General features: G+C 44.3%; 2 protein-coding genes across 2 annotated transcripts in view; one reads left to right on the forward strand and one right to left on the reverse strand.

Moving 5' to 3' along the window:
* CLIP4 (CAP-Gly domain containing linker protein family member 4) overlaps positions 1-8,658 on the forward strand; it is a 126,531-nt gene extending 117,873 nt beyond the window's left edge. The window contains exon 17 of the mRNA XM_069072134.1: positions 8,466-8,658. Within this exon, the coding sequence (XP_068928235.1) occupies positions 8,466-8,643 (178 nt within the window). The 3' untranslated portion in view covers positions 8,644-8,658. The remainder of the gene's footprint in view (positions 1-8,465) is intronic.
* ALK (ALK receptor tyrosine kinase) overlaps positions 1-13,825 on the reverse strand; it is a 1,085,901-nt gene that overhangs the window by 46,312 nt on the left and 1,025,764 nt on the right. The window contains exons 17-23 of the mRNA XM_069072137.1: positions 12,982-13,080; positions 12,128-12,280; positions 11,208-11,312; positions 9,943-10,129; positions 7,519-7,609; positions 7,313-7,377; positions 6,058-6,187 (exon numbers count right to left, since the gene is read on the reverse strand). Coding sequence (XP_068928238.1) covers positions 6,058-6,187; positions 7,313-7,377; positions 7,519-7,609; positions 9,943-10,129; positions 11,208-11,312; positions 12,128-12,280; positions 12,982-13,080 — 830 coding nt within the window. The remainder of the gene's footprint in view (positions 1-6,057; positions 6,188-7,312; positions 7,378-7,518; positions 7,610-9,942; positions 10,130-11,207; positions 11,313-12,127; positions 12,281-12,981; positions 13,081-13,825) is intronic.

The following is a 13,825-nucleotide window of genomic DNA, read 5'->3' on the forward strand; positions in this document are numbered from 1 at the left end:
TTTGCTAATTGAACTTGAGAAGGCTGAAGCAGATTTTATAGAAAACCCTTCCTCTACTGAGCTCTTTGCTCTAGTCCATCCTGACAATGCTCAGAAAACAAACAGAAGCTTCCCCTTTGTGGAGGGAATTTCTGAGGGAAGGGTAGAGAATTTCCCCTCTTCCTGTCTCCTTCTGAGGTAGCCATTGGATGATTTCAAACTGTTTCCCTACAGGATTCACCTCTCATTATTTTTTCTTACACTGCCCTTGAGATGGTAGAATACTGTTGCTGAGTCATTTCAATAGTGACCCCATTGTGTAATTTTCTTAGCAAAGATATTGGAGGCGTCTGACATTTCTTCTCCATCTTATTCTGCAAATGAGGAAACTGAGGCAAACAGTGTTAAGTGACTTGCCCAGGGTCACACAGCTACTAAGTGTCTGAGGTCAGATTTAAACTCAGGTTTTCCTGACTCCAGTGCTCAGTGCATGGCCCTGATTAGCTGCCCTGTGGAGGAATGGGACAGAGACTAATTCCTCTGTTGGAGTCAGGGGATAACTGGGTAAAGAGATGGGAAGGGTCTTGAGTTCAGTCACCTAATTAATGAATTAGAGAACCTATGCCTCCTGGTTCCAAGCACAAGGCACATCTATTGTCTTTCTGAGTTCTGTAGATCCTCCTTCAATGTTAACAATTTTCTCCTATTCTGACACCTTACAGAATGTCTCTCCTTTTATATTTTTCAGTCTCTCTGCTCTCAGTGCTACACCCTTTTTTTTCTACTTAGTTATTGATTCTGTTTCCTTACCTTTACACACTCTTAGTTCCAGACAAACTGACTGGCCTGCTTCATATTCCCCACATATAACAAGCCATCTCCCATCATCATATTTTTGTGACAGGCACAGATTTGAGTCATTCCTAGAATATCCTCCCTCCTCAACTCTGCCTCTTGGGATTGATTACCAGGTCCATTCAGGGCTTAGCTCAACTGCCAGATCCTAAGAAACGTATATCTCCTGATGTGCTGTTGTTAACAAACCCAGAATGTTTTTTATTTACATATATATATATTTATGTTGTTTTCCCTGAATTGAATATAGAGGGTTTTTTTTTTGTCTTTGTATCCCCAGCACCTATCAAAATGTAGGAGTTTAACAAATGCTTTTAAAATTATCACAGAATCACAGAATTTTTAGTTGGAAGGTACCCTCAGTGACCATCTAGTCCAATCCATACCCTAAAAGGAATCCTACCAAAACATATCTTATGGGTCTAGTCTCTGCTTGGAGACCTCCAAAGAAGGGGAACTGATTATACCTTAGACACCCCATTCTACTTTTGGACAGCTCTCATGTGCTAGCAAGCATTTAACAACTGGCTCTCCAAAAAGGTCTGATACACTTTTAAAGTTTAATCTTCATTATTACTATTTTCTCCATCACTTTTTTAAGTCTAGACAATCAATCAACAGAATACTAAATCAAGCCCTGATTTGTAGTGTTTGCCTGGTTTCCAAGGTGTAAATGCTCCAACTGAACATTTAACTATTGACTCTTGGGAGTGAGTAGAAGCTGGCTCCAGTGCACCTCTGGCTAATAATGCTTATAAGCATTTATTAAGTGCTGGGAATACCAATACAAACAAAAAGTTAGAAGGTCCCTTATCTTAGGGAAGATAAGTTGAAAGTTTTTTCCTGATGTTGAGCCTAAATGCATTCCTTAATGTCTCCCCACTGCTCATGGTTCTGCCTTCATGGACCAAACAGAACAAGCCTAATCCTTCTTTCCCATGACAGCCTTCCAAATATTTAAAGGCAGCCACCAGGATTCCTCTGAGTATCATTCTTCTGCAGGCTAAAATATCCTTAATTTTCTCCACTGAAGGTTTGAGGAAGTCTCCGTTCAAGCCATCACTTCCCTGGTCTTAAGAATTCTTTAAGACCTGAAAAGTCAACCTGGAAGCTAGGGAAATCGGCAGCAGCCCCTTGGGGAACCAGTCTCCCCTTAGTGCCTTCTGGCTGGCTTAAGCACATTTCATGGGCTGTCTCTAGACTGACTGAGTCAGCTCAGAAAGTGAAGAGGGACCAAAGTTATGGAGGAGGAGAAGGAAAAGGGGAAGGAGCAGGAAGAGGGGAGGCAGAAGAAGGAAAAGAGGAGGAGGAGAATAAGGGAAATGAGGGAGAGCCAGAGGGGAAGGAAGAAAGAAAGGACTAGAGTGGCTAATAATGTCACAGAGAAAGGAGAAATCAACTCTACAGGAAGGAGGGTCTGCTGGCTCCTGGCTTCCCTTGTCCCATTCAGCTCAAATACATCTTCTGCAGGAGGCCTTGCCTGGTCTCTACTCCCCACTCCCTTCCATGGCATCTTCCCTCTTGAGACTACTTCCTATTTACACTATAAGTATACAGCTTCAGGGATGCTAGGCAGCACAGTGGAGAGAGGAAGACCTGACTTAAATTCAGCCTCATGACACTTGATAGTTGAGTGATCCTGGGCAAGTCACTTAGCAGATATTTGCCTCAGTTTCCCCATCTGCAAAATGGAGGTGATAATAGCACTTATCTCCCAGAGTTGTAAGGAGCAGATGAGACATTTGTAAAGCATTCAGCATAGCACCCAGCACATAGTAGGCACTATACAAATGTTAGCTGTTACATCTTGCATATGGTTGTTTGCATACTGCTTCCACCACTGAATGTGAGCTCCTTGAGGACAGGGACCCTGGCTTTTTGTTTTTTCGCTTTTGTTTGCATCCCCACAACTGCTCACAGTGCCTGGCACATAGTTTGTGCTTAAATACAGGTTGGTTGATTGACTGGGTGCAGTAGAGAAGGAATAGGGGAACAAGGGGTGAAGAATTCAGGAAGGGCATGGGGCACTGACATTGAAAAGCCAGCACTTCACTGGCTCTTCCCTTCCAACCACTTTTTGTCTGGCCTTGGACCTTGGCTGGGTTCCTTCCTTCCCTTGCTGTCTGAAGTCAGAGCTTGGCACGGGTGGCTATTGGTCTGGATGCTCAGGGTGAGGGAAGATGGCAGGGGAGGGGAGAGAGGAGTGAGCCTGCAGGCTGCTGTTCTCACCCTCATTAGAAGGATGGTTTGTAGGTGATGAATCTTTGAGGAAAAAAAATACCTGAAGCACTTTTTATCATCAAAGGAGACTGACTCCTTTGCCAGCAAAGCCCTGCCTCATAGGTCCAGGACCTTGCGCTGAGGCCACATGGCTTAGTTCCCACTCATATTCAATTATTAGCCTGTGGCAGCAAATCTCAGCTCCCCATCTTTTTCTTTGTTTAATATGCAGTCCTCTTTCCTTTGGGTGGGACAGCAGAAATGATGTCTTCTTGGCTTCTGATGTACTGCTGGAGAGTCCTGGGGCCACCAGCTTCCCCTTGACTTCTCAAGACATATCTGTGATGGTCACCTGAATGCATCCCTTCAGATTCAGGAAAGAGGGCCGCTTCTGGGCTCACTAATAGGATATAATAATTGAGGAAGGGGGATTCCCACAGAGGTGGTAGTTGTTGTGCCACTGGACCCAGATGGCTCCGGAGGAGAGAGTGAGGCTGGTGACCTTGCACAGCCCTCCCTCACCTAAATCCAATTCACTTGCAAGTCACGGCATCACCTTCCTGATGTCCTGGTCCTCTTCAAGAATGAAGGACAAACAACAACAGCAATAAGATCCAACAGTCTAAGTAGGGGAATTCTAGATTCAGTGTAAAACACTACAGGCAACCTCTGAGCCCAGGATATAAAGCCTAGCCTGGATGGCTGTGTAGTTATTAGAAAGAATCCCCTGGGGCAGCTAGGTCATGCGGTGAATAGAGCACTGCTCTGGAGTCAGGAGGACCTGAGTTCAAATCTAGCCTCAGACACTTAACACTTACTAGCCTTGTGACCTTGGGTAAGTCACTTAACCCCAATTGCCCTCCTTCCCCTCTCCAAAAAGCAAAACAAACAAACACTGCCCCCCCCAAAAAAAAAACCCCAAACAAACAAACAAAAAGAATCCTGTGACTTCTATGAACAATGCCTGGATAATTTACAAATTATTGATTTTTCAAAACCAATTCAATTCAATTCATAGGATTATAAATTTAAAGTTGGAAGGGATCCTAGAAGTCGTCTCCTCCAGTCAGATGATCTGAGGCTGAAAGAGAGAGACTTGTCCAAGCTCTCACAGGTAGCCAAGTCCACACCGGGAATTTTCAGGTATTTTGTTTGGCAGACTGGGTGTAGGGCGTTCATCTTCCCCGTGCACTGCTTTCTGCTGGACAGCTTGCTTCTTTCCCAACTTTTCTTTTGTGTGATGTTTATCCCCTATTAGAATGTAAGCTTCTGGAGGGCAGGGACCGTCTGTCTACTATTCCTTGTGTTTAGCACATTGTGCAGAGCAGAAAAGTACTTAATAAGTGCTTATTGACTGCATGTACCCATCATTTCTTCTCTGCCATACTCACTATTTCTAGAATGTCTTGGCTTTTGCAGCAAGGTGGCACAGTGGATAGAATATTGGACTTAGGGTCAAGAAGACTCAAGTTCAAATAACTCCTTAGACATTTACTTAGCAGTGTGATCCTAGGCAAATCACTTAACCTCTCTAAATCTCAGTTTCCTCATTTGTAAAACAAGCAAACAACATCACAGGCTTATTGTGAAGATCAGAGATAACATATATAAAATGTTTCACCAACTTTAAAGTATTATATACATGCCAATTATTGATATTAGCTATTCTAAAAAGTGATGATAAAAGTAGCTGCTAAAAAACAGGATAGAGTGCCTAGCCTGGAGTCAGGAAGACTCATTTTCTCAAGTTCAAATCTGGCCTCAGACACTTAGTAGCTGTGTGACCCTGGGTAAATCACTTCACCCTGTTTGCCTCAGTTTCCTCATCTGTAAAATGATCTGGAGAAGAAAATGGCAAACCACTCTAGTATCTTTGTCAAGAAAACCCCAAATGGGGTCATGAAGAGTCAGACATGACTGAACAACAAATTCTAAAAAGTCTACTAATTTGTGCCATTGTCAAATACAGAGTAACAAACTCCAGACCCCACGGGCTAGAGCTAGACCATTATTATGCTCCACTGAAGCATTTCTTATGTTCCTAATGCTATAGCAAGAAGCCCCTAATGATCACCTCATTTAATCCTCTCAATTTACAGACAGTGGAGGGGAAGTGACTTTGTCAAGGTCAGTTAGCAGTAGCACTGGGATTAGAGCCTGGGTCTCCTAACCCTGACTCCTCATCTAGTTTGCCTTCTTAGGTCTGTATCTGTATCCCTATCTAAACATGTGTATCTGCCTATTTATATACATATATATGTAAGAGATGTTGTGAAGGGAGGAACAAGATTTGGGTAGGTCAGGTGAAGAGGATGACACTGAGGGGATGAACATGCATGACTAGGAAGATGGCGGTCTCACACATTTCTTAGCTATGTGACCCTGGGCAAGTCACTTCACCCTGTTTGCCTCAGTTTCCTCATCTGTAAAATGAGCTGGAGGAGAAAATGACAAACTATGCCAGTATCTTTACTAAGAAAACCCCAGAGGGGGTCCTGAAGAGTCAGAAATGACTCAACAACAATAACAAAACATGACAACCCAGCTCAAGATGGCCAAATGTCAGTTGAAGAGAAATTGGATGAGAGGAGAGAGGTTAGGGCTGAAATGAAGAGTGGGATTAGACAATCTCAAGTGTTTTTCTAGTCCTAAATCCTATGGTTTAATTAGGTCTAAATCTGGATCATGGAGACTAATGGGGTCACTGAGTGAGAACTCAGATAACAGATTAGGTCTTTTGACTCTTAGCCCAATTCTCTTCCCATTAGACCAGATTTAAAAATTAATTAGTCCGAAAGTTAATTAACTTAAGCCTGAAAATTTTGCATTGGCTTTGTACGCTTTGACTAGTACCATTGACCAGTTATTTCTTTCTGGTCATTCCCTTTTTTCAGAGACCATCAGTTGTTTTCCCTTATGTTGGCATGCATTGACTTTCAAGGTCATTCAGTCCCACCCCAATTATTCTGTCTGTCACACTGTTTACCTATCAGACTTGCTTACCGGGCGAGGGCGAGTCTCCCGAAGGAAGGATTTGAGGTCTCCTCCAGCCATGAGCTCTAGGAGGATAAATCGGGGCAGGGCCTGCAGGCTCACCCCAATACAGCGAACAATGTTCTGGTGGTTGAATTTGCTGTAGAAGAAGAAGGGAGTGTCAAAAGTTAACTGTGATAAAATAGAGACTTGTTCAGCTAACTGCACTCATTAACAGGTCTGTTTGACTGAGGCAATACCCATTCAGTGACTAGCCATTTATTCTCCCCCTCCCCATCCCATTCATAGTTCTTCCTGAGAAATTATTTGGGAACTGAAAAAACAGGAAAGCTCATTTTTCTTTTTTAGTTTATTTGTGAGCAGATAGACTTGACTTAGTTTCATAATCCAATATTTTAAGCTTCTTATATCAATCAGCTTGAAACATCCTAATATATTTGAAAAACAGACTGTGTTTATTATTAAAGCGATTATAATTTTCTTTGGCTTTTTTTTAGAGGGGGGAATACAGGGCAATTGGGGTTAAGTGACTTGCCCAATGTCACATGTCTTGTTTTTTTTGTGTTGTGTTTGAGGCTGGATTTGAACTCAGGTCCTCCTGACTCCAGGGCAGGTGCTCTATTCACTGTGCCACCTAGCCACCCCAGCAACTATAATTTTAAAAATACATGTGGATGCTTTGTTAAATAATTATGTATTTGTTAAAGAGAAATATCTAGAATACATAAAGCTGGTCACTTTTTGGGCATCAGTAGCCCAGCTAATATCCTGCTAGAATCAGCTGGTTGGAGTCATTTTGGGGTTCCAGAGGACCCCAGGAACCACAGGGCATCTGGGATGCTTGGTTTGATTATGACCTATTACTCAATTTAGAAGTAACCAGACAGAGTCCTAACTAAACTTCCCCCCCCCTCATATTAGAGTCTACTATAACCTATATAAAGTCTACTATATTGAGTCTGAAGGAGGGATGAAAGATCTTTCTTCAGATTATTGGGAAATTTCAAGATCATAGAAAAATGGAAGGGGACAAAAGTGGTATGTAGGGACATGGTAGCTTCTCTCTGCCAGTAGGAACTGGTGCTTAGCTGTTTATGTCATAAGACTACTGGAATTTCTTCCAGTTTCCCCAGGGACAGTTTTACTATTGGCCAGAGGTGCTAAACTTTGGTGGAGGAGTAAATCAGAGGATGTGAAGGCCACCTTCACCATTCCATGGGAGATTCTCTGTGCTCTGTACTCAGTAGAAAATGGGTCCCTTTACCTAATGATCAGCGCTTCCATGAGGAAATCCAGCTCATCCTGTTCTGAGCACACCTCTGGAAGCGTCTGGATGCAGACATAGATTGGGAGAAGGAAGAGAGAAGGGAAAGCTGTAAGTCAGGATGCATGATGAATGATATACTTTTCAGAAGGAATGACTTAGACCTTGATACACCAGGTCATGTGGGAATATGGGTTATCCCTTACCTTAACTGCCACCTGGAGGGGGCTGGGGTCACTGGGGCTTCCAGACACTTGACCTTCATACACCTCCCCAAAGGCACCATGGCCCAGACCCCTGGGCAAAGCAGAAGAAAGAGCAGGTTGGAGATGGATACACAGATGGCACACAAGCTCTCTTCATAGGCTTACGCAGTTGGTTATGACATGATTATCCAGTAAATATTTTTCTGGAATATACAATGTATGGTACATTCGAAGCTTTAGGATGAGCCAAACAAGCAACAGGGCAATTGGGTGGCACAGTGGATAGAGTACTGGGCCTGGAGTCAGGAGGACCTGAGTTCAAATATGGCCTCAGAAACTTACTTACTAGCTGTGTGACCCTGGGCAAGTCACTTAACCCTGTTTGCCTCAGTTTCCTCATCTGCAAAATGAGATGGTGAAGGAAATGGCAAACTCCTCCAGTATTCTTGCCAAAAAACCCAAATGGGGTCATGAAGAGTCATGAAGAGTGTGAACAACAACAAAGGCAAGCTGTTTAATGATGAAATTTTACAGAAAACCAGCATCTCTGAACATCTAGATTTGCAAAAGATTGAAGAGATAATCCTGGTTTTGACAAAGATGGATTCTTCTAAAGGTATGAAAAAAAAGGTTTGCTTCTTTTGAATACATTCCTTCAAACTGAGAAATCGTTGTGAACTGAAAAGGCAGGAAAGCTCCACTTTCATTTCAAATGTATTTATGTGTGAGAAGACTTGAGTTAGCTCCATAACAAGCTTCTTATGTTGACTAGCTTGAAAGACTATTTTAAAAAATCAGATATTTCACGTTTACAATTGAAAATTTAAAAAACTTAAAATACATGTACTTGTTTTGTTCAAATTATACATAATATTTTGAAGAAAAATAGAAAGGTTACTTATATTTTAAAAGACCTAAATAAAAGCAAATATTGTTTGTTTTCACAGATCACAGAATCTCAGAATTGGAAGGAACTTCACAGGCTACATCCCATACCTGAACAAGACTCCTTTCTACATCATACCTGACATGTGGTCATCCAGCCTTGAAATTACCTTTTCCACTTCCTGCCTTAAACTGACATTGGGCCTTGTGGATTGGGACAGCAGCGACAGGCTTCCATGACCCCATTTCTGAGCCTGGTTTTCCTCATAGGATCATGAGGTTTAGAGCTGGACAAGATTTTAAAACCACATCTAGCATAACTCCTTCATTTTTAAGGTGAGGGAACTGAGGCCCAGAAGGGCTGACTTGCCCAATGTCACAGAGGATTTGAACCCAGGTCCACTTGCCTGCCCACCATATCAGTAATACTGATAACGGCTGTTGTCTTCCTAATAATACTGCAAGACAAAATTGTCTCCCCAAATATCATTGTGAAGTCAGAACTAACTTACCTCCCAATGACTTGAAAGTTATCTTCCTTATTAGCTTTGGTAAGTATAATAACCAAATGTTCATTCAGTTTGCTGATATAAAGCAAAAATTGGAAATGAACCTCCACTTTAAAATGTGTAGTGAAAAAAGTCTAAAAATGAAACCTCCAGCTTTCCTTTGAATTGTGAAGTTTATACTGTAAATTATATAAAGCAGCAGAAGTGTAGTTGGTTTTTTTTTTTTTTTGCTTTTTTGGAGGGGGGAAGGTAGGGCAATTGGGGTTAAGTGACTTGCCCAAGGTCACATGGCTAGTTTTTTGTGTTAAGTGTCTGAGGCTGGATTTGAACTCAGGTCCTCCCGACTCCAGGGCCAGTGCCCTATTTACTGCACCATTAAGCACCCCAGAAGTATAGTTTTTAACAGAAAGAATGATTAGATAAAATCATCTCCTTCCTAGGGGTTGTGTGAGATGCCCTGAGGGAGTGCCTAATCATCTCTTAGAAAAACTTCCTAAAATGAAGGGGCTTGATTAGATCACTCCTTCCTGACTTTCCTTCCAGGTCTAAGTCCTCTGGAATGTGAGTTCAACCATGTTGGCTGTCAACATCAGACTAATTCCATTGAAACTCTTGAGTTCCGTGACATATGCAGGATCTTAGATTTAGTGCTGAAAAGTATCATAGAACTCACTGAATCCAACCCCCTAATTTTACAAATGTACAAACTGAGGCACAAAGAGATTGCTCAAAGTCACATAGAGAGGAAGCATCTGACATCTGAATTAGGATTTGAACTCAGTTCAAGTCCAGAACTCTAGGGCTGGAAGAAACACAGGGATCATTTAATCCGGCTTTTGCATTTTACAGATGACAACCAAGGCTTAGAGCAGAAAAGTGACTTGCTCAAGGTCACACAGGTAGTGAGTAGCTGAGTGGGGATCTGAACCCAGGTTTTCTGACTCTTCCTGCTACCTTGAGCTCCGCCATCTTGGATGCTGCCACCCCAGTCTCAGACTCCAGCTGTTGGAGAGAGTGGACTGGGACTTACCGAATGAGGGAGATGTTTTTCCGAGGCACCTCCTTGAGGTCACTGATGGATGTGGTCTTGCCAGCAAAACAGTAGTTGGGGTTGTAGTCTGTCATGATGGTCGAGGTTCTCAGTTTGCTCAGCTTGTACTCGGGACTCTGCAGCTCCATCTGCATCGCTTGGAGCTCCTGATGTTTCCTGCGGTACACTGGGGACAGAGACAAAGCCACATGGCTGGGGGATTGACGGGCACAGCCAAAGGAGGGCCCGAGCTGTGGGGCCATTTCTGATGCATCTTGCTGAGAAGTCCGTCATAGACCGCATTAATGTTTGAGAGAGAGGAAGGGCAATCTGCACACAGGAGCACCCTGCTGAGATGCCCTGCAGAGTGCTGAGCTGCTGAGGGGCGCAGTATCCGTCCACTCTGAGAGCTCCTGACGTAAGCGTCCCAAAGATCTCTGCCAATGACCTTTTGTGTAATGGAGATGTCCTTGGGGTTTGAAGGTCTCCAGGGAATCCCAGGATATGGAAAGTGCTTAAAAAGGGCTTCTGTATGGTCCTGATGATGGATGGAATGTGTGTGGCCCTGGGTAAGTCACCTAACCTCTTCACTGACCAGAAAAGCTCATGTAATTTTGGGATACTTAATGTTTAAGACCAGGCACTGGTCAGACCACCTCTGGAATATTGTGTTCAGTTCTGGGTATCACAGGTTTTTCCCCACTCTTTATACATTAAAAAAATTTTTATCTTTTTGTTTTTACATCACCTTTATTTCTGAATCTGTCTCCACACCGCCACCCCCCTGGGAGGGATACTGACATATTAAGGACACTGACACACTGAAGAGCATCCAGGGTAAGTAACTAGGATGGAGAAGAGCCTTGAGACCATGCCATAATGTAAATGTACTGAAGGAACTGGGCATGCTCAGCCTGGAGAAGAGCAGACCCGTGGGGAACATGAGAGTGGATTTTTGAGGGAATTCTGGAACCATATCACCTCAAGAATGGCCTTGGGTTGGAAAGGCATGGACTGATAACTAGTCAGACATTTACCAACAAGTGGTAGGTTGAGGACTGGGGAGAGGACAAATCTCTTCCCTATCCATGAAGAATAAGGCTCCATAATTATGGCTACCAAGCTGCTGCAGGGGTGGAAGAAGCCTATTCTTGGGTCCCTCTTCCCTCCCACCATCAAGGGTCTCTAAATCACCCCAAAAACATCTCAGAAGCATCTCCAGCACACACATAATGCTGGCCTCCAGCGGGGCCCAGCACACTCACCAATCATGATGCCCGAGAATGCCAGGACCAGGGCAGCCACCAGGGCAGAGGTCACAACAGACAGTATCAGGGAGAGAGGCAGGTGAGGCTCAGAGGTGGGTGACACTAGGAGACAGATTAAGGGGAGGGACTGAGCACCACACACTGCCTCCTCTCTGGAATTACCCTAAGAATACTTCTGCCTTCATCTGCCACCCATGGAACCTTCTTCACTTCTTCCTTATCCAGCACATTCAGAAGACATTTTCTTCCTTTTATAAACTGAGAGAGACAGTTTAGGAACAGAAAGGAAGTGCTTCTATCTGAATAAAGAGCCCAAACTATCGGTTTTTGCCCAGGGCAAGTGGCACAAGAACTATGCCCTTACTTCAATTGGGGGTGGAAGGTCTAGCAGAAACCATCAGCTAACAAAATGCCACCTCTAGGGAGGCCACCAGAGTGGGAGACCACCTAGGGTGTAGCCACTGAGGGATAAGATGGGCAAGGAAAACACCAAGTTTCTATAGCTTCCTATTTTAACTTATTATTTACTGTTAGCTAGTGGATAATCTCAATTGTTTCCATACTACTAAAGGACTGAATATACATTGAACTGTGAGTTAAGACAGCAAATTTCAGTTTGAGACCCAGCTCTGACATTTACTAGTTGTGTGACTTTGGGTGACAACACTTTCTTGGGCCTCAGTTTCCTCAAATGTAAAACAAGTGAGTGGGGCTCAGCTAGCTCTGAGGTCCCACTGAGCATGAATCCTGCTGTGACCCATGACTAGCCAAGGCCTCTCTCTCCATCCTGCTTTTAAACAGCTGGTTCCCTTAATCCCAGCGGGAAGCAGGCAAGGAAACAGTGCAGGGGAGTAACGGTGGGACCAGCCCCTTTCCCAGCAGTGTGCGAGGCCCCAGGAGGCAGTCTGCTTTCTCACCTATGCAGGAGACCCCGTCTTCGGCCAGCACTGTGCCATGCTCGCAGAAACAGATAACTTTGTGGCTCTCCGGGTCAATGTGGCACTCATCCACCTCACAGTGGCTGCAGTTCAAGTAAAGCTTGATGTTCACCTCCCCATGGCCCTCCATCACTGGGGGTAACAACGGAGGGGCAGGAAATACCATTGTCAGCCTGAGCCAGTGAGGATGTGCTCCTGCCAACCCCGCAGAACATCTACCAACCCCAGGGGTTCCACTGATGGGGATGGACTAGGGGCTTTCAGCGGCTCTCCTCTTCTCCATATGGTTTTTGTGGATTATCTATGTTCCCCTCAGTAGCATTACTCCATGCATTGGAGGGCTGTGTTATTTGAGGGGAAACAGAAGCGGCATAAATTTGTCTAGGTGGGCTGGTGGGTGTGGATGGAACCACAGATGTCTTGGTGAGAGTCTTGAAAGGGCTATGTGTGTGTGCATGTGTGTGTATTTGTATATAAAATGTAAGCTCCTTGAGGGCAGGGACTGTTTCAGTTTTGTCCTTGAATTCCTAGTGCCCAGTACAATGCCTGGCATATGGTAATTACTTAATAAATTCTTGCTGGAGCTGAATGTTTTGTTTGTTTTTGCCCCTTTTTGTATATCCAGAGCTAGCACAGTGCCTGACACATGAAGGACTGATTGAACTAGTTGGGTTGGAGGTGGGGGGCTTCCTCTTTGCAGGTGGATCATTTGTCATGTGACCATAGAACCCAACACACCATGGATCTCTATTGTCCTGAGGCCCAGTCCTGGCCTGGTGCTGTAGTGTGGAGGGACCTGACTGCTGCCATCTGGGAGGGAGAGAGGGGGGTACCTTTCAGAGCCGGGGTGTACAGGATGCCCAGTGGACTGATGAAGGAGACCCCATCCTCCCCATCCACTTCGGGGTCATTGTTCACAGCTGCGTTACCCCCTGTAGCAAACCAGAGAAAATCTGAACACTGGGTAGGAAGTCATGATACACACAAACACAGACACATATACACACAACCATAAGTCACAGCATGCTAGCCACAGCAGACAGCCAACATCTTTCCCAGAGTCTTGAGGGGAGCTGACATCAGGCAGGGCGTGGAGTATAGTATAGTATAATGTAGTACAGTATAGCATAGTGTAGCTAGTGTAGCATAGTAAGGGAAGGGGGTCAGAGTGGGGCAAATCTTAGCTCCTGGGGCTTTGTTTCAGCATGGTCATGTGCAAGGTTAATGAAATTGCCTACTTGGGCAGCTCCAAATCTGGGCACCCTGAGTAGAACTGAATTCACCCTGCAGGGTTACTGGCTAGACTGTCATACTCACTCCTGGGAGCTCTTTCTGGGGCATCTAGTCTGACCCTCTCATTTTACATATGAGGAAACTAAGGCTCAGAGAGTCTCAAGAGCCTACATGACTTGTCCAAAGTCACACAGGTAGTCAGTGGAAGAGCCAGCATTTAAACTCAGTCTAGTGACCCTACGTTCAGGCCTGTGAACTGAAGGCTTTTTCCTCTGCACTGTGATTCTCTTAGGAGGATTTGTTTGGACAGAAATCTGGCAAATTCTGGGTTCCCTAGGCTGATTTCCTGTTCCTCCAGGCCTTAACTTATAACATGCCCATTAGCAGTCTGTGAAAGAGCATCTCCCACCCTTTCCCCCAGCTCTCTCTAACCCAGGTTAGGTG

The sequence above is a fragment of the Petaurus breviceps genome, unplaced genomic scaffold (genome assembly GCF_028583685.1).
Source record: "Petaurus breviceps papuanus isolate PSGF00001 unplaced genomic scaffold, PetGlider_PUasm1.0 90845, whole genome shotgun sequence".
Classification (NCBI taxonomy): Eukaryota; Metazoa; Chordata; class Mammalia; order Diprotodontia; family Petauridae; genus Petaurus; species Petaurus breviceps.